Source organism: Delphinus delphis, chromosome 15, assembly GCF_949987515.2.
Source record: "Delphinus delphis chromosome 15, mDelDel1.2, whole genome shotgun sequence".
In the NCBI taxonomy this organism is placed as follows: Eukaryota; Metazoa; Chordata; class Mammalia; order Artiodactyla; family Delphinidae; genus Delphinus; species Delphinus delphis.
The window spans coordinates 84411296-84437379 of NC_082697.1; the positions used below are offsets into that span (position 1 = coordinate 84411296).

At 50.7% G+C, this 26084-nt stretch overlaps 1 protein-coding gene across 4 annotated transcripts in view; it reads left to right on the forward strand.

Annotated features, from left to right (window-relative positions):
* MMD2 (monocyte to macrophage differentiation associated 2) overlaps positions 1-25467 on the forward strand; it is a 49437-nt gene extending 23970 nt beyond the window's left edge. The window contains exons 2-7 of one of the 4 annotated variants that reach the window (XM_060033205.1): positions 8918-8999; positions 10889-11049; positions 14904-14978; positions 19775-19876; positions 20687-20756; positions 24418-25467. In XM_060033205.1, coding sequence (XP_059889188.1) covers positions 8918-8999; positions 10889-11049; positions 14904-14978; positions 19775-19876; positions 20687-20756; positions 24418-24621 — 694 coding nt within the window. In that variant the 3' untranslated portion in view covers positions 24622-25467. Of the gene's footprint in view, positions 1-8917; positions 9000-10888; positions 11050-14903; positions 14979-19774; positions 19877-20686; positions 24117-24417 lie in introns of those variants that run through there. The other 3 variants (XM_060033206.1, XM_060033209.1, XM_060033204.1) reach the window with 3 other exon arrangements.
* The last annotated feature ends 617 nt before the right edge of the window (positions 25468-26084 follow it).

Consider the following 26084-nt stretch of genomic DNA (forward strand, 5'->3'; position numbering starts at 1 on the left):
AACATCCCCATTGCTCAGATAAGAAAACTGAGGCCCGAAAAGCTTGAGTAACTTGTCCCTGGACACGCGGCTGGTAAGGAGTGGAGTTGGGATTGAAGGAGGGTAGACTGGGAGGGTCTTGAAGTTCGTGCCAGAAAAAGCCGAGAAGGGACTTTGAAAGGTGATTCTGGTGTGGACTCAGCAAAAGAGGAGAGTGGTAGAGAAAGCGTTCGTCTTCTTGGAGAATGCGTAGCAATCGGTAACAGAATGTTCACAGAAATATGGACCGTAAAAGCCAGTGTGGTGTGATCTCAGGTGGAAATGAGGAGCATGTTACTGGACAATGGAGAGAATATCCTTGGTATAGCGCAGCCGAGAACTTGCCCGAGTTGTGTTCATGTTCCGGGGAAGGTAAGACTTGCGCGTGGTGGGATTGGGTGATGCGTTGAGAAGGTTGCCTAAGCCCGGTGTTGATGGGGCGGCTTGGTCCTCCCAGCTGCTCACAGTGAGATGCGGGAGGAGAGAAATGAACGAAGAAGGAATTATTAAGCAAAAAGGAACCGGAATGTAAAGATGTGGAGAATTCTCAGCCTATCGATAGTGTAAAAACGAGCACGTGTTCAGAAGGGAGCATCACGGGTGTGGCGCACAGACCATTCATACAGAGATTAGTGCTGATGCGGACCGTGGGCCGAGTCAGCCTCCCTCTGAAGCCGGGACCAAAGGAATGGAGGAGGGCTGCACACATGTGCTGTTTCCCTGGAAAAGGGAAGGAGGATGATGAACGCAGTTTCTAGATCTCAGGGCGGGGCTGGCTGCTTCTGGTTCAAAGGGTGGGGCCCTGCCCAGTGTCTCAGAGGTGGGGTGACCTGCCGAGCTGTGGAGGTTCTGCTCTCACCCCAGGGGGCCTGGAGGGCAGGGCATCGGATCAAAGAGGACTATTCTTGAGCCTTAAGATCTCAAGAAACTTGCCTTGCTACGTTTTGGACTTCATTGGGACCCATCACCCCTTCCGTCTTTTTGGTATATTTTCTTTTTTTTTCTTTTTGGAATGGGAATGTCTGTATGTCTGTCCTGTGCCTGTCCCACCATTGTATTTTGGAAGCACATAATTTATTTGGTTTCCCAGGCTCACAGCTGGAGAGGAATTTTGCCTCAGAATAAATTGTACCTTGAGTCTCACGCATGTCTGATTTAGATGATGTTTAGATGGGACTTTGAATTTTGGACTTTAGAGGTAATACTGGGTTGAGCTGAGACTTTTGGGCTTGCTGGGATGGAATGAATGCATTTTACATTCAAGAAGTACATAAGTTTGAGGGACCAGTGGTGGCATGCTGTGGACAGAATGTGTTTCCCTAAAATCTGTATGTTGAAGTCCCAACCCCCAATGTGGTGGTATTTGGAAGTGGGGCCTTTGGGAAGTAATTAGGGTTAGATCAGGTCATGAGGGTGGGACCCTCATGATGGGATTAGTGCCCTTACAGGAAGAGGAAGAGACATCAGAGCTATCTTTCCACTTTGTGAGGACACAGCAACAAGGCTGCTGTCTGCACCAGACACTGAATCTGCTGGCACCTTGATCTTGGACTTCTGAACCTCCAGAACTCTTAGAAATAAATGTATCTCATTTAAGCCACCCAATCTATGGTATCTTGTTATAGCACCCCAAATGACTGACACCTGCACTCATCTCGCCAATCTTCCATCCTCCACCCATCCTTCCACCCCAACATCCCCCACCCCTGATCCATCCATCCATCCATCCTTCCTTGCTTCCTTCTATCCATCCATCCATCCATCCAGACATCTATCCAACTATCCACTTATTTGTCTAGAAAGCTATTTGCCTGCCTTCTCTCTACTTACCTACCCCACCTACCCATCCATCTAGTGGCACCATCAGTAAATTGGAAGCATATTGGAAAGTATGGCTGTTGTCCTGTGGCCAGTGGGAGAGCCGATGAAAAAGCTTAATTGATCATGAAAAGTAGAAAATAAAGTCATATTATTTTCTGCTTTTCATGATCCATTAAGAAAGTTCAAATTGTGGGATCTGTAAAACCAAGGTACATCAATGATGTCTTCAGGGAGTTATGGGCATAAGCTTGAAGTTCCCCTGCTGCCAGAAAGCTCGACAGTCGTACTGTACTTGGGTGACGGTAGGAAGACAGCCTACCTCCAGATGTTTTCCTCCGGCGACTTCCTTTATTCTGGGCATCCGTGTGCCAAGTTAAAGGTCAGCGTTCCCAGGGAAGGAGGGGAGAATGGGTGCTGGGAGATGACTGTCCCCCTGCCCCCTCTGGAAAGCTGGAACCTTGGGATATAGGAACTGGTGTTGCTTTGTGACCCCCTGCCGCTTCCCCAGCTCCCACTCCAGCCTCGTGGGTTCCCTCCCAGCCTCGAAACATGCCTCCTCCTTCCAGCCACCAAGCTTTTCCTGATGCCCTTCTGGTTTCCAGAAGTTTCCTCGGTCTTCAGTGCCTCTGACCATCATGTCTCTGGGACGCCCCGCACCCCTTCCTTCTTGCCTTTTCTGGCAACAGTCGTGTGCGATTAAGTCTTTATATTGTAAAAGCATTAGCATAATGACAGGAAAAGAATTCCACCCCCAACATTTTATTTTGAAAAATTTCAAACTAACATAGAAAGGTTGCGAGAAAAGTTCAGTGAACATCTAGGTGCCAGTCATTCACTTAGTCACCAGATGTTAACATTTTGCAATGTTGACTTCGCTGCCTTCTCTTCTTTTTGAACCTTTTGAGGATAAGTTGCAGACATCTGGACACTTCATCCTTAAACACGGCAGCGTGTATTTCCTAAAGCAAAGACATTCTCCCGTGTAACCGCAGTATTCCTTCTCCTAGAAATTCAGCCCTTGATACGGTACTGTGATCTGATAGGCAGTCCACCTTTATCTCCCGTCAACTCCCTTAAAAGAATTTTTAAGAAGAAGAAGTATGTCATCAAAAATGAATTCTACTAAAAAAAAAAAAAGAATCCTACTGCCTCACCACAAATCTGTATTTCATTTATGTGTGTTTTCTTCCATCCACAACAGCGTTTGACCTTATTATAATCATAACGAATTACAGATTCTCTCTTTCTCGCTTCGTATTATATGGCAAACATTTCCCATGTCATTATACGGTTTTTTTCTTTTTTCTTTCAGTTTTCTTTTTTCCCCATTTTTCTTCATGATACAGTTTTAAAGACTTATTTTCAGTTATGCAAGGAAAATTTGAATATAATCTCATAAAAAGTCAAACAATACAGGTCAAATTATCTTCTACCTCATCCTGGAAATTAAAATATGCGGGAAGTCCTCTGTGACCAGCACCCCCAAATCCACCCACCTCTCCTTTATCTTTCAGGCCTCTTTTTCTGCATTTACCTCTCACCTGTTAAACATTCGGGTTCATTCCTGTTACTAGTTTCTGTCCAGGTCTGTGTAACTTTTAGTCACAGGCCAGTTTAGCATCTTGGGTTTTTAATGAACCTACCTCAGTGCTTCTCAGCCTGGGAATTTTATTTATTTTTAAATGTTTATTTATTTATTTGGCCGCTCCGGGTCTTAGTTTCGGCACACGGGATCTCTGTTGTGACATGCGGACTCTCAGCTGCCACATGCGGGATCTAGTTCCCTGACCAGGGATGGAACCTGGGCCCCCTGCATTGGGAGCTCAGAGCCTTAGCCACTGGACCACCGGGGAAGTCCCACCCTGGGAGCTTTAGAAATATCCCTGCCTGGGTTCCAGCCCCAGAGATTGCAGCCTCTCTGGTCTGGGGTATAGCCTGGGCATTGGCATAGTTAAAAGCTTCCCAGGTGATTCGTTTTCTTAGCTTTTAAAAACATCGAGGTAGAATTGACACGACATACAATGAACCGTTTAAAAGTGAACAGTTCAGTGGCATGCATACATTCACAGGGCTGTACAACCAACATCTCCATCACCCCCAAAGGACCCCCTGTACCCATTAAACAGTTTCTCCCCCTGCCCCCAGCCCTTGGTAACCACTGACCTGCTGTCTGTCTCTATGGATTTGCCTGGCTGGATATTTCATATAAATGGGGCCACGCAATGTGGAACCTTCTGTGTCTGGCTTCTTCCGCTGAGCGTCGTGTGTTTGAGGTTTACCCTCATTGTAGCAGGTATGATGGCTGAATAATATTCTGTTGTGTGGCTGGACTGCGTTTTGTTTATCCACCCATCCCTTTCCCAGATGATTCTTAATGTGTGGCCAAGACTGAGAAACGCTGGTCTGACCTCTTCTCTTCAGATTGGAATAATAGTAACTACTTTGCAAGGATGTTGTGGGCTTTAATGGGGCGCTCTTTGTGAAGTACCAGGATGGGTCCAGTAAGAAAATGGTGCCTGGGCTCCGTAGGGGAGCTCCCCAGGGAGAGGGGAAAAGAACATTTATTCTCCGAGCACCGCTGTATGTCAGACATCCCCGTATGGGCTCTTGAACCGTATCATTTCATGGTACCTGCAGGCTAGGTACTATTATCTCCTTTAACACACAAGGAAGTTGCTTCCCAGAGACGTTAAGACATTTCCCCTATGTCACACAGCAGCTAAGTGATCATACAGGGACTTTCCACCCAGCGATGCCTGGCTCCGAAGCCCTGCCCTCTCCAGCTCAGGGTGGAAGGCAACCTTCGGTCCTTGTCTCCCTGCCAGCTCAGTTTGGGAGCCCTCCACGTGGAGTTGCCCTCCCCACCCCCATCAAATGCAGTGGCCACGTGGTTATCTAAGTGGCAAGGGTTGGCCACAGAATGGGGATTCTGTTCTCCAGAAAGCAGGCCGAAGGCCCATTTCCCTCTTTTCGTTGAACCAGCGGCAGTTTGCAGAAATGTCGACTCTTTGAAATTTCCCACAATCTTGAAGGCTGCCTAGCTGACTGCCAGCTCTGTTCCAGATAGTCTAAACGTTATCTCTGAATTGCAGCTGTTCAAAATGACTCCCTTGTCCCTCTGCTGGGCAACGGATAAACAAGTCATTACACATCCTTACGATGGAATAGTTCTCAACGATAAAAAGGAAGGAACCATTGACCCAGGCAACAGCATGGATGAATCTCACCTGCCTTAAGCTGAGTGAGAAAAGCCAAACTCAAAAGGCTGTGCTGGGGCGGGGTGGGGTGGGGGGAAGCCTGGAAGGGTTGTGATGACAGCCAAGAATAGTAATGTTAGGCGGGTTCATCATTTTCTTCTCACAGAAAACAAGAGCTAATAACTAAGTCCCTGTTCGGCACTCAAAGCACAGTTTCTTTTCACCTAAGAATACACTTGATTTTATGCAATCAGTTCTCTTTAGACATTAAAAAAAAGGTCTGTAGAGCTTCTATATGATCCCGTTTATATGATGTTCTGGAAAGGGCAAAGCTATGGGGACAGAGAACAGAGCAGTGGTTACTGGGCTGCGGGGAGGGTTAGGGTACCAGGGGGCAGGAGGGCAAATGGGGGGGCGGTGATGGACCTTTTATTTATCTTGATTATGGTGGCAACTATACAACTCTCTCCATTTGTCAAAACTCATAAAAATGTGTAGCAAAAAGGGAAATTTTACTGAATATAAATTAAAAGGAAAATTAAAAACGTAAACAGTGAATTAATTGTCCTCTTCAAACGCCTGCCTAGAGGTTTAGGAAGAAAGAAATTAGGCTACAAGGAGTGAAAGAAAAAGCTCTCCTTTCTTGAGGGCTGTGGGAACTCTGTTTCTTGGGCGTTTGCCCCTGGCCCTGGGGCCCTGGCCCCCGACCCCTGTCTCTCTCTCCCTCTCTCTCTCTCATTCAATAGCTGCAGTGCTGGGTGAGAGACAAGGAAAGTTTTGTGGAACCCAGAAATAAATAAATAACTGCCCATCCAGGTCGCCACGGCAACCATGACGTCACCCTCAGATCCCAGGGGCTGGTACCACGGGTGGCTTGTTGCTGTTTGTTAAAGGAGCAGGGGAGAGGGCAGCCCAGTAACAGGTGGGGGAGACTTGGTTTCCCGCTGGGAAGAAAGGCGTCCATTGCACCCCCTTCACGATTGGCCTCAGACCCCCACCCCCCCAGCCCTAGTGGAAGGAGCGTAAATTAGCACCGCCTCTTTGGGGGGCTTTTGGGCAGAATCTATCAAAGCTAACACTGTATGTACCTGTGTTAGTGTCTCCGGGGTTGTGGTAACAAACGAACACACACTTAGTGGCTTAAAATAACGGAAATCTGGTCTCTCTCCATTCTGGAGGCCAGAAGTCCGAAGTCAAGACGTCTGCAGGGTTGGTTCCTCCTGGAGACTTGAGGGAGAGTCTGCTCCAGGTCTCCCTCCCAGCTCCTGGCGGCTGCCAGCATCCGTGGCCTGAAGCTGCATCACTCCAGTCTCTGCCGTTTGTTTTCATTCTGTGTCTCTCCTCTTCTTATATTGACACCTGTCATATTGGATTAGGGGCTCAGCCCCCCGCTCCAGTATGACCTCATCTTAACTAATTACATCTGCAACGACTCTTTTCAAATAAGTCCCACATTCTCGGGTCCTCGGGGCTAGGACTTCAGCATAGGAATTTGGGGAGGACACAATTCAACCCATAACCCTATTTTTGTTGTTATTGTATTTGCTTTATTGGCATAGATCCAGCATACAGAAGGTACTCAAGAAATGCTAAGTGGACGGCCCCTAGCACAGACACAGCATACAGTGGGCACTTCATAAATGCTCTGTGCACTGTACTGCATTGTGCCCTTTGTTCTGAACCACACCCATTTCTCATTTGTGTGGGTCTTTGTAGTAATAATCAGGTTCCTGGGGTGTGGGGGAAGTTTTTTGTGTGTTTTAGTGGAGTTTAACCCCAGCTGGTGGATGACTCTTGGCAAAGTCCAAGGTGAACTGTCCACTTACCTGACTCTGAGCCGGCGTGGTCCTGCCTGCCGCCCGAGAGCCAGGTGTTTGCAGATCTCATCTCCCCCACCGCCAGCCTGACCTGAAGACCCCTGCAGAGAGTTTGGTCAGCCAGGTGTGGCCACGTCCCATCCCACCTGGGTGATGTCACTTCCTAACTCTGCCCTGGAGCTTCCCCTCCGTAAACCCGGCATGGTGGTGGCTCTGTGGCTCCATGGTAGCCTGCAGGGACCAGGAGCTCCCGTGAGGATCAGGTGAGAGAATGGGGCGGAGGCAGTGGGTGGGGCTTGGAAGATTCCAAGACACCAGGGCATCAGGAATGCTTATTGTTGGGACTTCCCTGGTAGTCCAGTGGTTAGGACTCCATGCTTCCACTGCAAGGGGCATGGGTTCGATCCCTGGTCCGGGAACAAAGATCCCTCAGGCTGCATGGTGCAGCCAGAAAAGAAAAAAAAAGTTAAGAAAAAAAGGAATGTTCATTGTCAAGATAGAGTCACCTGGCCGTTCCACACGTCTCCGCCCAGCGGAAATGAATGCATATGTTCACTACAGTGAACGCTCGTGGCAGAGTTACCATAACAGCTCCAGGCTGGAATGTCCGCCTCCAGGAGATGGGATAGATAACTTGTGGTTCCCTCACCGGGTGGAATACTCTACTGCAACGAAAACAGCCAATTACTGAGGCTGGCAAAAGTCATGCTGAACCCAAGGAGCTAGACCCAGAGGGTGTGTGCTGTGTGATCCCACTGATGGGAAGTTCAAGAATAGGCAAAACTAGTCTATGGTGGCAGTGTCAGAGGGGGGGTCCTTGGCGGGCAGTACCCCTGGGAAGGGGTATAAAGGTGAAATGGAGCAGGACGCTATGGTCCTTGCCCCTCCCTCCGCAATGTCCTCCGCCTGCCTTTTGTCTGTGGAAAAAATTTAGCCAAAGAATTAAGTTTAATCAGAGAAGTGAGAAAATGCAGTAACAGAGGAACACAGTCAAAGGAGACCAAATAATAATAGTTCAGTCATTAAGCAAAGTCAAGGACCTTTAGTTCCTCCTCAAGGGCTAGAGATAATATTCTGAGCCATATCCCGTGAGCTGTCTTATAGGTACTGAAACACCACCAGGTGGAAGAAGTTAACTACATGATGACCAGGCTGTAGCCATGACATAAGCTGCCACAATTCCAAGAATTGGCCCAAAGAAATGGAAACAAACCGACCCTGGAACTGAAGATTAACTGTACCTAAAATAATCGTGATGACGCTGGTCAGACCACTGATGACCAATTTCAAGACGACTGTCGGAGCTGACTGTGCTGTTCCTGCCTGTAGCCCCCTCCCTCTGTCTGTGAAAGCTCTTGCCCCCTGATTGTCCGCGGGGGGTGGAGTCGGCCTTTGGACAGGCGTCCGCCCTCCCCGCCGATTGCTGGCCTCCATAATAAAGCAACCTTTCCTTTCCTACCAACACTTGTCTCTCGAGAACTGGCTTTCGAGCGGCGAGCGGCCGGACCTGGGTTCAGTAACAAAGCCGCTTTCTTGGGTGTGCAAAAGAGGCTCTGGTGGTCACGTGGGCACGTGTCTACATCGCAGTCCATCCAGCCGTACCTTGGGGAGCTATATTGTATGTCTGTTGTGCTTAAAGCAAATTAAAAGTAAGAAATGAAGAGGATGCTGCAACCCAATATTTATTTATTTATTTTGGCTGTGCCGCGCAGCTTCCCCGACCAGGGATCGAACCCAGACCACAGCAGTGAAAGCACTGAGTCTTAACCGCTGGGCCGCCAGGGAATTCCCTGCAACCGATATTCAGCAAACACCACTTTGGGGATTAAGCACAAAATGTTGGATAGTGCAAAGAAAGTGTAATGGAAAGAGAGAGGGAGGGAGGGAGGGAGGGGAGCGTGAGGGGGAGGGGAGAGGAGGAGGGAAAGGGGGCGGCAGGGGAGGGGAGGGGGACCCTCTTCCCACCAGCAGGGGCCGAGGTCCTCAGGCCTCCTGGGAATTCTGTGACCCGGGCCGCTCCCGGCTTCCCAGCCAAGCTTCCGGGAACTGTGTGTCTCCTTGCAGGTTCATGAACCACCGAGTCCCTGCCCACAGGAGGTACCAGCCCACGGAGTACGAGCATGCCGCCAACTGCGCCACCCATGCTGTGAGTCTTGGGGGGCTGAGAGCTGAAGAGGGGTCTGGGGACGCAGCCTCTTTGCCCTTGGAGAGACTGTGTTTCGGTTCCATGGCCATGTCCCGAGCGGCCTGTTCTCAAGGCTTCCATGGCCCTTGGAAGAGCGTGTGGGATCTCGGGGGAAGGTCACTTGGGGAAATTGGAGGCGTTGAGCGTGCCTCTCTTTTACCTTAAGAACCTGCAGTGGTTCCCTGGTACTTGTACAGCATCCAGGCTCGGTAGCAAGCTCCCAGATAGGTCTTAGCCTTTGTGTTACGTTGGCCCACCTTCCACTGCCACGATCTTGTCCCCAGGCTCCAGCGCTCTGAGACACCTGCTGTTTCCGTAATAGAAGGCATGACCCCGTGCCTTTGCACACGCTGTTCCCTCTGCCTGGAATACTTGCCCTCTTCCCCCACCCCAGCCTTGTGTAAGAAATCCTTCTCTGGGCAGTGGTCCTTAACCCTTTGGCTCATGGGCCCCTTTGAGGATTTAATGAAGCTCTAGACCTACGCTGTCCAGCTTGGTAGCCACTGGCCTCATACAACTGAAATGTAGCTTGTCTGAATTGACATGTGCTGTGGGTATAAAATACACACCAGCTTTTAAAGACCTAGCATGGAAAGAAAAGAATGTAAGGTATCTTCTTAATACTTTTCATATTAATTACACATTGAAATGAAATTTTGGATATATTGGACTAAGCAAAATATTAAAATTAATTTCACCTATAAGTAATTTCCTTTTCAAAATGTGGTGACTACAAACTCTAAAATCACCTGTGCCACCCACGTTAGAGTTCTGCTGGCTGGGGCTGCTGGAGAATCTCTCTCCAGAAAAAGGGCTCCTAACACACGAAATTGGGCAAACCCTTGCCGGGACCCTGGACCCCCAGTGCTTCGGAGAGTTCCGAGACTTCTCAGAGGGAACGATGGATAAACCAGGATTCGAAGAGTGAGGAGTTTTCCAGGTGGACATGATAGGGAGGGATGCCTTCTTCACAGAGAACCACAGGTGCAACAGCACAGAGGCATGCAGCGGGGTGCCCTGACCGGGAGGCTGGGGTATCCGTGGACCCAGGGGGTCGGGGGCAGTGGCCAGAGATGCTTCTTGCAGAGAGGAGATCTTGGCTTCCTGTTTTACCACGATATTCTGTAGAGTTATGCTGTCCAGTAGGGTAGCCTCTGGCCTCGTGTAGCTGTTGGAATTGAAATTGAAACCAATTAAAATGAAAACGTCAAGTCCTCAGTGGTACAAGTCACATTTCAAGTGCTCAGTAGCGGCGTGTGCCTAGTGGCTCCCATACTGGACAGTGCCAATCTAGAATGTTTCCACCATCGTAGGAAGTTCTGTTGGGCAGTCCAGAGTCTAGAGGCTTCCCTCCATCATAGAATTTCTGTTGGACAGTGAAGGTCTAGAACCTTCCCACCATCGCAGGAAGTTCTGGATGGTGCAGGTCTAGAACCTTCCCTCCATCATGGGAAGTTCTGTTGGACAGTGAAGGTCTAGAACCTTCCCACCATCACAGGAAGTTCTCCTGGATGGTGCAGGTTTAGAACCTTCCCTCCATCACGGGAAGTTCTGGATGGTGCAGGTCTAGAACCTTCCCTCTGTCGTGGGAAGTTCTGCTGGACAGCGCAGGTCTAGAACCTTCCCACCATCACAGGAAGTTCTGGATGGTGCAGGTCTAGAACCTTCCCTCCGTCGTGGGAAGTTCTGTTGGACAGCGCAGGTCTGGAGAAAAGGCTCGGGTTGCTCAGGGGCTCTGTATCTGCCTGGACCCCGCTCCGAAGGCTGGCCCTGCAGCACCTCCCTCCACATCTGCCTGGACCCCACCCCAAAGACTGGCCCTGCAGCACCTCCCTCCACCCTGCTTCCAGCTCTGGATCATTCCCAGCATTCTCGGCAGCTCCAACCTCTACTTCCTGTCGGACGATGACTGGGAGACCATCTCTGCCTGGATCTACGGCCTCGGCCTCTGTGGGCTCTTCGTGGTGTCCACCGTGTTCCACACGATCTCCTGGAAGAAGAGCCACCTCAGGTGCCTGCTGCCTAGCCCATGGGAGGGGGCGAGCTCCTGGAGGGGTGACCAGGGCTGGGACCCACGGTGGGCTGAGGGGTGAGGCAGGATGCCTCGGGCCACGCTTGGCTGAGCCAGGAGGGGCCCTGGATGGAAGGCCTTGTGCCGTCTTGGCCTCGGGCCGGCGGGGTTGACTGCCACGTGGGCGGACCACCTCACCCTCATTTGCCTCGTTTGCTCACTTCTGCGAGTCCGGAAGAACAAGCCCCTCGCTCCCAGGGTCATTGTGAGGGACCCTCATCATCGTCATGATAATCGCCCCCTTCTGGGCGCCCCCTAGGTTCCAGGCATTCTGCAGATGTCCCTCTGCATCTTTCCAATAATTCTACAATGTAGGCATTAGAATCCTGGATTTTAATTTTGATTTGTTTTGTTCTTAATTTTTTAAAAATTGTGATAAATACACAGGACATAAAATTTACCATCGTAACCATTTTAAGTGTGCAGTTCGGTAGTGTTAACTGCATTCACGTTGCTGTGCACCTATCACCAGCATCCTCTCCAGAACTTTTTCATCTTCCCAAATTGAAACTCTGTCGCCATTAAACACTAACTCCCCATTCCCCCTTCCCCCGCCCCTGGCACCCACCCTTCTACTTTCTGTCTCTATGAATTTGACTGCTCTGTGTACCCCATGTAAGTGGAATCGTATAATATTTATCCTTTCGTGAGCCCAGTGTCCTCAGGGTTCATCCGTGTTGTAGCAGGTGTCAGAATCGCCTTCCTTTTCAAGGCTGAATCGTATGCCACTGTCTGGGTGGACCACACGTTGTTTATCGCTTCATCTGTTGATGGACCCTTGAGACGCTTCTGCCTTTTGTGACTGGCTTCTCTCACTGACCGTGATGTCCTGGGGCCCATCCACGTTGCAGCTTGTAGAATCCCTGTCTTGTGGCTGATGACACTGAATCTGGAATGTGACTTGCGCAAGGTCACATAGTTGTGTCCAAGCCAGTGTTGATTCTGGGTTTCCAGGGCCCCCATAAAGTGAGGGGACGCTCTGGTCCATTGTAGCAGCTGCAGTGACCACTGGTCCCCATGTCCAATGCCCCCTCTTGCCCCCAGAAGCCCTGTGACTCTGCTGTATCCCAGCCCCTCCTGTCCCCATTCTTTCCTCTCTGTGGCTCCTGGTTGCTGTAATGGATTACAACACACTGGGGGGCTTGAAACAACAGGAACTTAGCCTCTCATAGTTAGGAGGCCAGAAACCCGAGATCAGGGTATCAGGAGGGCCATGTCTCTACGAGAGGACCCTTCCCTGCCTCTTTCAGCTTCTGGTGGTTCCCATGGTTCCTTGGCTTGTGGCACCATCACTCCAATCTCTGCCTCTGTCTTCGCAGGCCTTCCTCCCCGTGTGTCTCTGTGTCCAAATCTCCCTCTCCTTTTTCTTCTAAAGACAGCGGTCGTTGGGTTTGGGGCCCACTTACCAGTGGTGTGACGGTGCTGCCCTTTAGTGTCCTCATCTGCGACGTGGTGGATGAAAAGTATGGTCCCTACCTCCCAGGTGGGATTACAGAGTTAATGCCCGTAAAGAGCTTAGAACAGTGCTCTGATTATAGAATGTGCTCTGTATGTATCAGCTGTTGTTATTCCTTTTATTTCTAGGAAGACTTGCAGTTAGGCCAGCATCAGATAGAAACACGGCCAAATTGAATGAAGGCTGCAGCCGCTAGATAGAATCACAGTTTGTACTAGTTATCCACTGCTGCGTAACAAATTACCCTGAATCATAGTAGAGGCTTCAACTAACAGTAAACCCTGATTCTTTCTCAAAGCTTCAGAGAGGCAGGAATTTGGGAGCTTAGATGTGTGTTTCTGGTTCAAGGTTGCTGATGTAGTCGTGATGCTGCCCGGGGCTGCCATCATCTGAAGACTGGACCTGGGCTGGAGAAGTCACTTCCAAGGTGTTTCCCTCCCAGGCCTGACATGTCAGTGCTGGATGCTTGGTGGTGCTCAGTCCTTCCCACGTGGACCTCCCCTCGGCCACATGGCTCGTCCCCCCCCAAAGTTAGTGATTCAGGAGAACAAGGCAGAGGCTGTGATCTCTTTTATGATCTAGCCTTAGAAACCACACACCATCGTTTCTGCAACCTCCTGTTGTTTCCATATGTTTGCCATATTTGTTGTGGGAGGGGCCGCACACAGGTGTGAGGACCAGAAAGTGGGGCTCCTTGGGTACCATTTTGGAGGCTGGCTACCACGCTGGTCAGAGGTATTGATGACTGTAATTTGCTCTTCAAGGGGAGGTCATAAGGGAAACAGTAACGTTTATGAGCACTTCCTGTTATGCGCTGTGCTGAGTCCTGACCCTCTTCGTCCTCACAGCGACCCCGATAGGTGGCCAGTGTCCTCCCTGTTTTACAGCTGAGGGAGCTGAGACCAGGGAGGGTAAGTAACTTGCTGAAGGCCCTAGTCCCTCTGTGGTAGGGTTGGGATTCGAACCCAGGTCTTATGGCTTCAGAGCCTGGACCTGAACCAGAATGCCAGAACCCAGAGGGTCTTCAGGGGGCACCTAGGTTTGTTCGTTTTGCACTTATTTTTCTTTAATGAAAGGAGAATAGAATAGAATTAATAAACATTTAATTTTCCGTACTTTCTTCTGCTTGCTAGACTTCTATTGAGTATGCTTTTTTTTTTGCGGTACGCGGGCCTCTCACTGTTGTGGCCCCTCCCATTGCGGAGCACAGGCTCCGGACGCGCAGGCTCAGCGGCCATGGCTCACGGGCCCAGCCGCTCTGTGGCACGTGGGCTCTTCCCGGACCAGGGCATGAACCCATGTCCTCCGCATCGGCAGGCAGACTCTCAACCACTGCGCCACCAGGGAAGCCCTGAGTATGCATTTTAAAGTTCATTTTTATTTTTATTTTATTTTTTTAATTGAAGTATAGTTGATTTACAATGTTGTGTTAGTTAACAGGTACACAGCAAAGTGATTCAGTTATACATACATATATATGTGTTTGTATATATATATATTCTTTTTCAGATTCTTTTCCAATATAGGTTATTACAAAATATTGAGTATAGTTCCCCGTGCTCTACAGTAGGTCCTTGAATTTCTTTCATTGTTTAATTGAAGTATGGCTGACGCACAGTATTATATAAGTTACAGGTATGTAACGTGGTGATTCACAATGTTTTTAAAGGTTATATTCCATTTATAGTTACTACAAAATACTGGCTATATTCCCTGGATTGTACGATACATCCTTGTAGCTTATTTTATTTTATTATTTATTCATTTAGTGTTTTGGCCGTGCTGCACGGCTTGTGGAATCTTAGTTCCCCGACCAGGGATCGAACCCAGGCCACCGCAATGAAAGTGCTGAGTCCTAGCCACTGGACCGCCAGGGAATCCCCCTTGTAGCCTAGTTTATGCGTAATGGTTTGTGCCTCTTCATCCCCTCCCCCATGTTGCCCCTCCCCCTTTCCCTCTCCACACTGGTAACCACTAGTTTGTCCTCTGTATCTGTGAGTCTGTGTCTCACACTTTTTTTTAAGCTACTGAATTCTTTATCATTTGAAATCTTTCAAAAAGCCCAGAATATAAAACAGAATGCAGACTTTCTCTGATTAAAATATGGGAGGAGGCTGTCAGGGTGAGGAGGGTCCTTGGTGGTACCCCCGAGGTGTCTCCATTCAACTCCTAGGGTGACAGGGAGCCTGGTTGGAAAACCACTGCTCTGGTCACTCACAGATGGGGACACCGAGGCCCGAGGGGTCATGGTGGACGGAGGTGCGTCAGCCCCGAGCCCAGGCTCCCCCAAAGCCCGTTGGTCCAGGGCAGGGTCCGTAACCCGCCTTCTCTGCCACAGGACGGTGGAGCACTGTCTGCACATGTCCGACCGCATGGTCATCTATTTCTTCATCGCGGCCTCCTACGCGCCCTGGTGAGTGTCTCTGCGGGTCCCTGGGAGCGCTGGCGCCCTCTCTTTCCTTTGTCTGAATTTCTTCGTGTTTGGCTGGGTGATGTGTTGGCACAAAAGCGCGTAGGTAAAAAGACACCCACCACCCATTCTCCTTCCTGGAAGCAACTACTTAGTACCAGTTTCCTGTGTATCCTTCCGGACTGCTTTTGTGTAGGAAAGAGCAAACGTGTATGTGTGAGTCCATGTACAGACACACATTTGCGTATATGCATATGTATATATGCAAATACACGCACACATGCCTACATTTTATATCCTTATATTTATACTTATACTTTCCTACTTTAATACAAAAGGAAGGATACCGTACAAACTGCAGTTTGCTTTCATTCTCTTAGTCGTGGACTTGGGGACATCTTTCCGTATTAGTACCTTGAAGATTTCCCCACTCCTTTTTATTTCTTTCTTTCTTTCTTTTTTTTTTTTTTACAGCAGTATAATGTTCCCCGGCCACCCCTATTGATGAATATTTATGACGTAGGCACTCCCCCTTCCTTTGCTATAACAAACAGGGCTGGAGTGAAAGTCCTTGCTGTTGTACCACTCAGCATAGGTGCTTGGTTCTGTTGGCTCGAATCAGGTGAAATTGTTGAGGCAAGCTTTTCTGATCTACAGAAACAGCAGGTTCACGTGGCCAAGCCTGGTCTTTGTGGGGTAAATTTGAGGACTGGACGGCTGCGGGGCAGGAGTGGGCCTTACTCATTTGGCTAACTGTTGCCAAGTCACCCTCCACAGATTGTACCAGTTTAAACTCCCCCAGCAAGGGACTTCCCTGGTGGCGCAGTGGTTAAGAATCCGCCTGCCAATGCAGGGGACACGGGTTCCAGCCCTGGTCCGGGAAGATCCCACGTGCTGCAGAGCCACTAAGTCTGTGAGCCACAACTACTGAGCCTGCGCTCTAGAGCCAGTGAGCCACAACTACTGATCCCACGTGCCACAACAACTGAAGCCCCCTCACCTAGAGCCCGTGCTCCACAACAAAGAGAAGCCACCGCAATGAGAAGCCTGTGCACTGCAACGAGGAATAGCCCCCGCTCGCTGCAACTAGAGAAAGCCCGCACACAGCAGCAAAGACCCAACGCAGCCAAAAATAAATAAATTAATTAATTAATTAAAAAAGAAAAACAAAAAAATAAACTCCCCCAGCAAGTGCCTCAGGGTTTTCGAAAGTTCTGGAATAAAGAAACACTCAGGTCACACGCGAAAAGCTGGGAAGCCTGCAGAGCCCCTGTGAGGGGAGAAGGGCCGTTCCAGTCACACTTGTTGAACGTGTCTGGGTGGCTGGGCGGTGCTGGGGGTCAGGACGCTAAGGTTCTGGCTGGCAGAGGGGCTCTGTGACAGGACAGTGACAACACGGTGACACGGGCCTGTGCGCATGCAGCTGTCGAGCTCAGAGGAGGCACCACCCTGCAGAGGCGGCTTCAGGAGGGCTTCCTGGAGGAGGTGTGCTGCTCTGAGAATCTGCACGTTGGCCTCTGAGGAGTGGGAGCCACAGAGGTTTGTTCCATTTTTGCCTGGGGAATTCCCATTTTTGTCTGTCGTAAACGGAGCGTTCTTTTTTATCATCTCAACTAATCAACGGGTTTTGTCGGTGCGCACAAAAATGACTGCTTTTTTTTTTTTTTTTTTTTTTTTTTTGCGGTTCGCGGGCCTCTCACTGTTGTGGCCTCTCCCGTTGCGGAGCACAGGCTCTGGACGCGCAGGCTCAGTGGCCATGGCTCACGGGCCCAGCCGCTCCACGGCATGTGGGATCTTCCCGGACCGGGGCATGAACCCGTGTGCCCTGCATCGGCAGGCGGACTCTCAACCACTGCGCCACCAGGGAAGCCCGACAACTGCTTTTGAAACGTGCCCGGGGGATATGCACAGTGAGTTCCCATACGCTGCAGCCAGCACCCAGGTGGAGAAACAAAACATCTCCAGCCCCTCCCCAGTCCGCTGCCCCCCAGGGGTAACCACAGTCCTGACATCTACCATCATAGGGTAGTTTTGCCTGATTTCTTACCTCATGTTAATGGGATCATCGTTCCTTCGATCTTGCTTCTTTCGGGCAACATTATGTGGTGAGAGTCGTGGAGTCATGATTGCAGGAGTCACTGTCCAGTCTGCTTGCTGGACAGTGCTCTGGGCGAATAAACCACAGGTCTCCACCTCCTGTGACCAGCGTTTGAGGGTGATTATTGCTCCACGGTCCTTTGGTCATTGTAGTGCGGGTGTGGTGGTGAACAGGGTACAGACGGGAGCTGCTGGTCTACACTGAGGAGTGGTTGGGGGTTTGAAACAGGATATTGATGTAGTTTTATTTTTTGGACTTAAAGGTGATGCCTTGGGAGCAGGGAGGTGTGAGGAGGCTGGTGCAAGGACCTGGGAGAGAGATTGTGATGGCTGGGGCCCTGGTAGCGGCCTTGAAGTCGAGAGGATGGATGGATGGATGGACGGATGGATGGATGGAAAAGACATTTACAGGAAACTGAGTGGACTGCGTGACTGAAGGTGGGGGAGAGGGGATATAGAGCGGCAGATGCCAGGGTTTCCGGCATCAGCTTTCCCCAGGAAATCAGCGACTCTCGGGAGTGTTAGGAAATCAGCCCTGCTGCCGTCAGCCTGGAGACATCGTCAGAGGCAGCCCCATACCCAGCTGGGCTTTGCGGGAGGAGGGGACGTGCTTCTGTCCTGCCGACCAGGATGCTTCTGGTTGTCGGATGCCAGGTGGGCAGGCATATGGAGGCTCCGAGAAGCAGTGTTGGTCCTGGGTGAGGGGCTGCTGCTGGAGTGGGTAGGTGGGAGCCACGGGAGAAGCTGAGAGCAGGAGGGAGAAGCCAGAAGCCGTGGCTGGGCACTCAGTCCACAAGGCCGCCTCCTGATGGCCCCGTGTCACCCCCAGGCACCACCTGTAGTTGTTGGGAGCCAGGTGATCTCAGGTTTCTTTTCGGATGTTGCCAGTTAGAGTAAAGCTAGGTTTTTATTTTTATTTTTTTTTGCGGTATGCAGGCCTCTCACTGTTGTGGCCTCTCCCATTGTCGAGCACAGGCTCCGGACGCGCAGGCTCAGCGGCCATGGCTCACGGGCCCAGCCGCTCCACAGCATGTGGGATCTTCCCAGACCGGGGCACGAACCCGTGTCCCCTGCATCGGCAGGCGGACTCTCAACCACTGCGCCACCAGGGAAGCCCTAAAGCTAGGTTTTGTGCTCAGCTGCTGTAACTCTCCTCGATGTAGATTTCTAGAATAGCCCTCTGACTGTCCCCCGCCTGGCTGATTCAGTGCCTGGATTTCTACTCTTTATCCCTGGCTGTGACCACTCGGGCACCGGCTCTGTGCCCATCCCGTGCTGGTGTTTGAAGATACGGCTATGAGCAAAGACGCAGACTCTCTCTCCTTATGGGATTTACAGTCTCACGGAGGATGCAGACGTTGACTGTCCCAAGGATACTGACACAAGGAATGAACCACAACTGTGCCGTGAAGGAGGGGTACAGGTGCCGAGGTGGGGAGATGTGCCCTGGCTCGCGGGCTTTGTAGGAGGAAGAGTCGGCAGAGCTCGGCGGTTGCTCGGATGTGGGGTTGAGAGAGAGAGAATCAGAGGACGCAGACGTCATTCACGGGATTCACGAGGCCAGCAGGACCATGTCACGAAGGATGGAAAAAACTGGCAGGATCAAGTGTGACACAGAATCTTCCCTCCCCAGTGCTTCGGAAAACAAACACAGTAGAGTTATAAATATTGAGGTGGGCAAGAGAAAGATCACCCTCTTCTGGAACCAGGGTCCCTCTCTGCAGGAATCTGGAGCGTTTCCGTGCAGTTTAGTTGTGCAGACGGCTGCACAGGCTGAAGACGGTCGGCGTGCTGGACAGGAATGCATGTGTGTGGGGCGGGGCACAGGCCTGCACTGTCCGGGGCCCCCGGCTGTGTGTCTAAGCCAACAGCTGGAGAAAACACACAGAGGCCAAAGGTTGGAGGAGGCTGGGACCCACAGATGCCTGGCCCTGGAGATACCACCTGTGCCAAGCAGTGGAGAGAAAAGCCCACCTTCCGGGAGCCTGGGGAGAGAGTCACAGGAATCCGGAAGGAAAGAAGGAATTCCTTCTGCAAAGTCTCTCCATCAGCCTCTACCGACAGACTTGATGCTGTGCCAGTTGCAAAGGAAGAACTTCGTGAGGCCCAGCTCAGTGAATAACCCAGCCGGCAAAAAGGGTGACCGTAGAGCTGAGAGTCAGTACGTTAGTAACCAGCCTGGAGGGACACTCACCTTATATTCCTGTCCCCTTTCGGTGGCCAGTTTGAGTGGTTTTCAGGCGTTTCCTACAGGGACTGATGCTGGGATGAATGTCCTTTTCTGTGCCTCTGTGTGCTCGCAAAACAGCGTTCCTCTGGCCAGCCCCTGAACCTGGAGTGCCTGGGCCACGGGCTACGTGGCCTTCAGAGTCCGATACGTTCTCCAGACAGGCTTTACTTGTTTATATGCCCACTGGCTTGAGATGCCCTTTTCTTTCAATGCTTGGACGTTATCAGTTGTGCTAATTTTGCTCTAATAATTGCCTGTTGTTTCCGTTTCCCTTTCTGTCTGTCCACGTGTCCTCCCGTGAGAGGCCGCATCCCACACATGGGGCCGTGGGGACAGGGGTTCTCTGGGGTCGGTGTTCCTGTGACGGGCTGGCTGTGGAGGGCTGGATCCCAGGGCCCGCCTCAGGCTGTGCCCTTGGCTCTCCCTCCCAGGCTGAACCTTCTCAGGCTGTGCCCTCGGCTCTCCCCCCCAGGCTGAACCTTCGCGAGCTGGGCCCCTGGGCCTCGCACATGCGGTGGCTGGTCTGGGTCATGGCCTCTGTGGGCACCGTCTATGTCTTCTTCTTCCATGAGCGGTAAGCCAGGGCTTGGGGGAGCGGCCTCAGGCGGGGGGGGGCTGCCTCCGTCAGGGCCTCCTCCCTGCCCCCAGTGAGACGAGACCCCAGGGTCACCCCAGAAGAATGAGGGCTCAGCTGTGCCTGGCATCCCTGTGTTCAGGTCCATTGATGGCCACCAGGTCCACAGCCCATAGGGTCAATCTGAAGAGTTAAAAAAAAAAAAAAAAAAGGCGTTGTAGGTTCCTAGACCCACTGAGTGATGTCAGGTATTACCTGCCTTCCCGAAGCTGTGTTAGCGGATAAGGGGGAGAGGCTCTCAGGGCTGCCCACTTCCTTCCATCCTGCTGAGTGACAAGCTGGGAGGGATTAAGTGTGGGAAAGAAGCAGAGCTAGAGCTGAAGCCAAAGGGAATAACAGACTCCTGGAAACTCCAGGGACAGCAAACAGGTGTCAGCTGGTGCAGCCACTCAGATGGATGGAGAGTGGCTGCTTGGGCCTTGTGCGGAAAGGTGCGGGGATCGAATAGTAATGTCTGCCCTGGGTTGCACATGGGAAGCACCCACAGGCATGCTACACCCAGCATTTGCAATCCTCAAATGCCGTTTCATGGATGTGGAAACCAAGTCTCAGAGAGGGAAACAGACCCTCCCATGGCCACCCAACTCTGCCAGCACCTGCTGGGTGTAGCTGGATGAAATCTGGGCCCAGGAGTGCTGGGCAGAGGGCGGAGTCATGCTTCCGGCCAGGGTGTCCCCTCCTAACCCGAGCGGGGAGCTGTCCCTCGTGGGGAGGCTGTCCTGAGGCCAAGATGGCTTGTCTTCCTGGCAGGTACAAGCTCGTGGAGCTGCTCTGCTACGTCGTCATGGGCTTCTTCCCCGCCCTGGTCATCCTTTCCATGGTAAGTTGCCCCCACCCGGCGTGGGGCCTCCGGTCTGGCTGGCGGGGACTCACAGTGACTCTGGAGATTGTCAGGTTGAACCTTCTCCTCTGGCAGACGAGGGAACTGAGGCCCGGGGTCAGCGTGACTTGCGGGCTGAGGCAGGAGAACGTGCAGGTCACCCCAGGGCTCGGCTCCCCGGTTCTACGGCACCTCCTCTCTCTGCTTCACCTCCAATGAGTTCGTTAGTCCCTCGGGGCTCCAGTTCCCGCCTATTTAGGGCTCAAGTAAGAAAAACCCATGGACAGTGATTAGAATGGTGCCTGGAGCAGAGTAAGCACCCGATCGCTAAACTAAATCTATAATAATAACATAGGTGGCCATGGAGGCAGAGCCAAGTCTCAGACTTCTGACACCCCCTCTGATGCTTCCACACCCTAAGCTGCTTCTTGACACGTGAAGGTTGACCTCCTTACTGTGCGTCCTGAGCCCTTGTGACGTGCAGGAAGCTTGCTCACAGGACCTTACTTCCCCGCCCCAGGCGTCCTTGGAGATGGATGTGACCACCTCCGTTTTATGAACAAGGATGCTCAGGTTCTGAGAGAGAAGGTGACTGGCCCAAGGACATGCAGCCCTCAAGGGGCTGAGCTGGGATGTGGCCCCGTAACCTCCAACCCCGAGTATCGGGATCTTTGGGCTGCACCACCTCGCCCTGTGAGCAGGAGAGCCTTGCAGGGAGAGGCCTCAGGGCCCCAGCCATGGAAGAGCAGCAGCTTGTGTGGCCGTGGGTGGATCCCCTTTCCTCTCTGAGCCTCAGTTGTCCCTTCTGTCAAATGGGCACGGTCAACTCAGCCTGCTGGTACCTCCCTAGGCCAGGTAACAGCTTCTTACTTTTAAATGATTATTGTTGGCAGATGTTAAAAATGTATGTAGTCGAGAAGCACTAGATTGTGAACTTTAAAAGGGTGAATTTTATGGTGCGTCAATTATAGCTAATAAAATTATTTCGAAAGAAGAAAGGACGTATGTCCTATAGATCTTGCTGGAGGAATTTGTGTTTAAATAGATATTTCTTTTTTTTCCCCAAAATTAAAATTGACTGTTATCTGTTTGAAATGACCAATAAATAACGTATCCTATAAATTTAAATGACATTACATTATATATATTTGAGGCATTGATCTTTGTCTAAATTAATCTCTTATCTATGAGTAGTGGTTTATTTTAAAGTTGAAAATATTTTGAAGTGAAAAATTTCTGAGTGTGTTAGCATCCATACATAGCTCTTAAAGAAAATGTATGTAGTCAAATCTAGCATGTTTTTTTTTCCTTTTTTTTTTTTACTTTTATGGCTTTACCTTAAGTGTTATGGTTAGGAAGGTCTTCCCTTTCCCAAGTTTACATAAGTATTTACCTATATTTTCTCCTGTTTCCTTTACGGTTTAATTTTTAATTTTAAACTCTGTATTCCCACCGCCGTTTCTTATGTATGTGGTGATTCCTCCCCAAACGATTAGGCAGTTATTTATCTACCATTTAAAAATGTTCCTTTTATCATATGTTAGCTTCATATACGTGTACGTGGGTCCCGTTTCACAAGTTGGCCTATTCTTATACTAGTGCCAAACCATGTCACTTATTTTAGCTTTTGTTGCATCTCAATACTTGGCAGTGAAATCTCTCCCCGTTAGTTTTCCTACTCAACATTTTCCCTGCGATTTGTATGTATTTTTACAGATTACCTTCCCCCCGCCAAGTTTACTTGTTTAAATATGTACGTTTAAGTTGTATCTATTAATTACATAATATCCATCAAATTATGTATTACATAATTTAAATACATATATACATATATTGTAAGTGTATATTTAAATACATACTCACCGCAAAAAATAAGTCCTGTCTGAAAACGTATAAAAGAGCTGAAATCCCCCTCTCACCCCCTCCCCAATGTGACGCCCCAGGTGCAACCACCATTAATGGTTCGTTGTGTATCTCTTACATTTTTTTTTTTTTCTGCACCACTTGGCTTGCGGGATGTTCGTTCCCTGACCAGAGACTGAACCCTGGCAGGGAAAGCGCTGAGTCCTAACCACTGGACCGCCAGAGAATTCCCTCCATTTTTTATCTATAGGCAAGTCTACGTGGATATGCGGACGTATCGACTTGTTTGTTCTTCTTTTACAAAAATGGGATCACACTGTTCTACGACATGCTTTTCTCACTTGGCATGTTGTCGTGGGCGTGTGTCCGTGCCTGTCACATAGTCACCCTGCCTCGTGAGATTGCTGTGAAGATGGCATGAGTTACCTCACGTGAGGCCCCTTGCGCTGTGTACGAGGCCTGGCACACAGTAAGCACTGGGAAGTGTTACTGTAACATGTCCTTAATACTCAGGTATCACCGCTTGAGAACTGGGTGCGTGACTATACGTATGTTCAATGAAATACTACCCAGCTGTTCCAAAGACTGGCATGGACCTCCGCGTGGGGATGTAGCCTGATCTCCACAAGACTCTGTCGTGGAACGGATGTCTCAGGACGGCAGGGATGGTGCGAGCCCCCTTTTCTAAAATGATTAGTTCCTCTGCACACGTACATGTATATGAAGTGCAGACCGTAGGTATATCGTGCGTGTCTAGACAATTCTGGAAGGATACCGGCAGACACCGTTACTGGTGGTGAGCGGTGATACCTGCGGGAAGTGGGCTCAGGGAGAGGGGGCAGTGGGCTCTTCTTACTCCCCGTTCCCTCCGTCCCTCCTGTTCGTTGAGCCCCCATAACCAACAGAAACCCAGGTGTTAATGGTGCGCACCTCAGAGGGCTGGGACTGCTGCCTTTTTCTTGCTGCACTTCATTTTTCTCTACAATTTTTCGCCGTGAGTATGTATTACTTTAAAAAAGCGTGATAAAATATGCGTAGGATTTATGATCTTAACCACTTTTAAGTACAATTCAGGGGCGTGAAGTACCTTCGCCTTGTCGTGCATCCGTCACCACGATCCATCCACGGAACTTTCTCATCGTCCCAAACTGAACCTCTGTCCCCGTTCCACACTAACTCCCCTCCCCCACCCCCAGCCCCCCAGGCGCCACCCTTCTACTTCTTGACTATGATCTTGACTCCTCCGGGGACCTCACGTAAATGGAATCCTACAGTATCTGTCCTTTTGGGACTGGCTGATTGCACTTTGCATAACATCCTTGAGGTCCGTCCATGTTGTATCATGTGTCAGAGTTTCCTTCCTTTTTAAGGCTGAATAATATTCCATTGTATAAAGTAACGTGAATAACGCTTTGTTTATCCGTTCTTCTCGTGATGGACACTTGGGTTACTGCCACCTTTTGGCTACTGTGAATAATGCTGCTGTGAACTTGGATGTACAAGTACCTGTTTGAGTCTCTGCTTTCACTTCTTTGGGGATACACCCAGATAGACTGCTTTTTAGAAAAGATAACAAAGCTAGAACATATTCTTTGAGATTTTGATAGAAATGCGTTACACTGGAGAATGAATTTGGGGAGAACTGATGACGTCACTGTGTTGAGATGCCCCGCCTGGGGCTCTGGGCTGCCTCACCGTCCACGCGTCTTCTCGCCTTGGGTGGTGGGGGAATGGCTGGGTGATTCTGGTCTTGCTGGCTGCTCGTCTGACCTGTGCTCACCCTTGTCCTTGCCGACAGCCCAACACCGAGGGCATCTGGGAGCTGGTGACCGGAGGGGTCTTCTACTGCTTGGGCACGGTGTTCTTCAAGAGTGACGGGAGGATCCCCTTTGCCCACGCCATCTGGCATCTCTTTGTGGCATTTGGTGCTGGTACCCACTACTATGCCATCTGGAGGTACCTGTATCTGCCCAGCACCCTGCAGGCCAAGGTGTCCAAATGAGGTGTCAGCCTGCACAGGACTTTTAGGCTTTTGGAGCAGAGCATCACAGGGAGTGCTTCTGTGAACTTGAGCCCAGCGCCCAGCGCCCAGGCCCCCCGTCTTCCCTCCTATGGGTAGAGCTTTTTGATGGGTCCAAGGTTACTTCTGGTGACAGCCAGACCACCCCTTGGGTCCTAGGTGAGAACGAAAGCATTTAATCATTTTTACAGAGGAGAAATTAACCCTGTAATGTGTTTCTATTCTAGACAAATGTTTCCTAATACAACATCGTCAGAAAAGGGGGCAGACGTGGTCCTGGCCAATTGAGGAATGATGGGCCAATATGAGCTTCCTATAAGGTCCTGAGAAATCTATCAGGGAGTCTAGTGGGTTAGTTATACCTGGGTGGCCAGGGCCTCCTTCTCTGCTACCAAAGTCCTGGCTGGGGAATTGTCCCCTGCTCAGGGAAAGTCACCCAGCTTGTAGATCAGGGCTGGTGAAGATCCACGACCGTGGCAGACATCACCAATCAACTGCAGCGTGGCGTGGTATCAGGATCCTTCCCAAGACTGCTCTGGGAAGCCACTACCAATCGACTTGGCACTCATGATGGCACCTCTTGGCCTTGCTTGCCCCGTGTGCTCTGCACTGGGGTCATGGCCAGACCAGTTCAGTGTCTCCATGTCAGGGAGCAGGCTTATCCCCTAGAGGGGCCGGTTTGGGCCCGTGGGGGGAGACCGAGTGTACCCAGAGCAGCCCCTGTCGCTCTACTGCACCATAGCTGGTTCTCAGTGCAGAGGAATGGGTGGCTGGGGATGGGAAAGCTGTCGCTTGGCCATTTGTTCTCATGCCGAAAAGTCCAGAGAAATTATGAGAGCCATTCACTGGGGGTGGGGTGGGAATGGGGAGGGGCAGGCAGACCCCAAGAACTTGTGTACTTGCTCCCGGTTTAGGGTTTGTGGTTCAGATTCTTACCGGGTGCCCATCAGCGGCCCTTGGAGTCTCCTCCGATGAGCCCTAGAGAGAAGGCCTCGGCTAATTTGATAGGGATCTGGGCAGAGTGACTGGGTCACCCCAGCCTCTGAATCCCCCAGTCGCCCAAAGAAAAGGCTTCCAGGGGCCTATCCTCGGCCCCCTCCCAGGGCTGGGCCAGCGATCTGTACCCGGCACAGGGACGTTTACTGGGAGGGATCCAGGCCTAGATCCGGGGTCTGACCTGGAATCTCAGACTCTCTGGGTCAAGATCGGTCTCATTCTACAGGCTTCATTCTACGACTCCCAACCAGAGTCAAGTGGGCAAAGACAAGATGCCTTATGCTTAGTTCTCGTACATTCCAGGGTATTTCAGGACTCCGGCAGCTGGAATCCCACATCCAAGCCGGTATTAAATCGTCCGACACATTCCTCAGGCAGGCAGGTTCTGAGCTGGGAGATGCCTTGGGGATGTTCTGTCCTCTTGCGTGTGTGTGTGTGTGTGTGTGTGT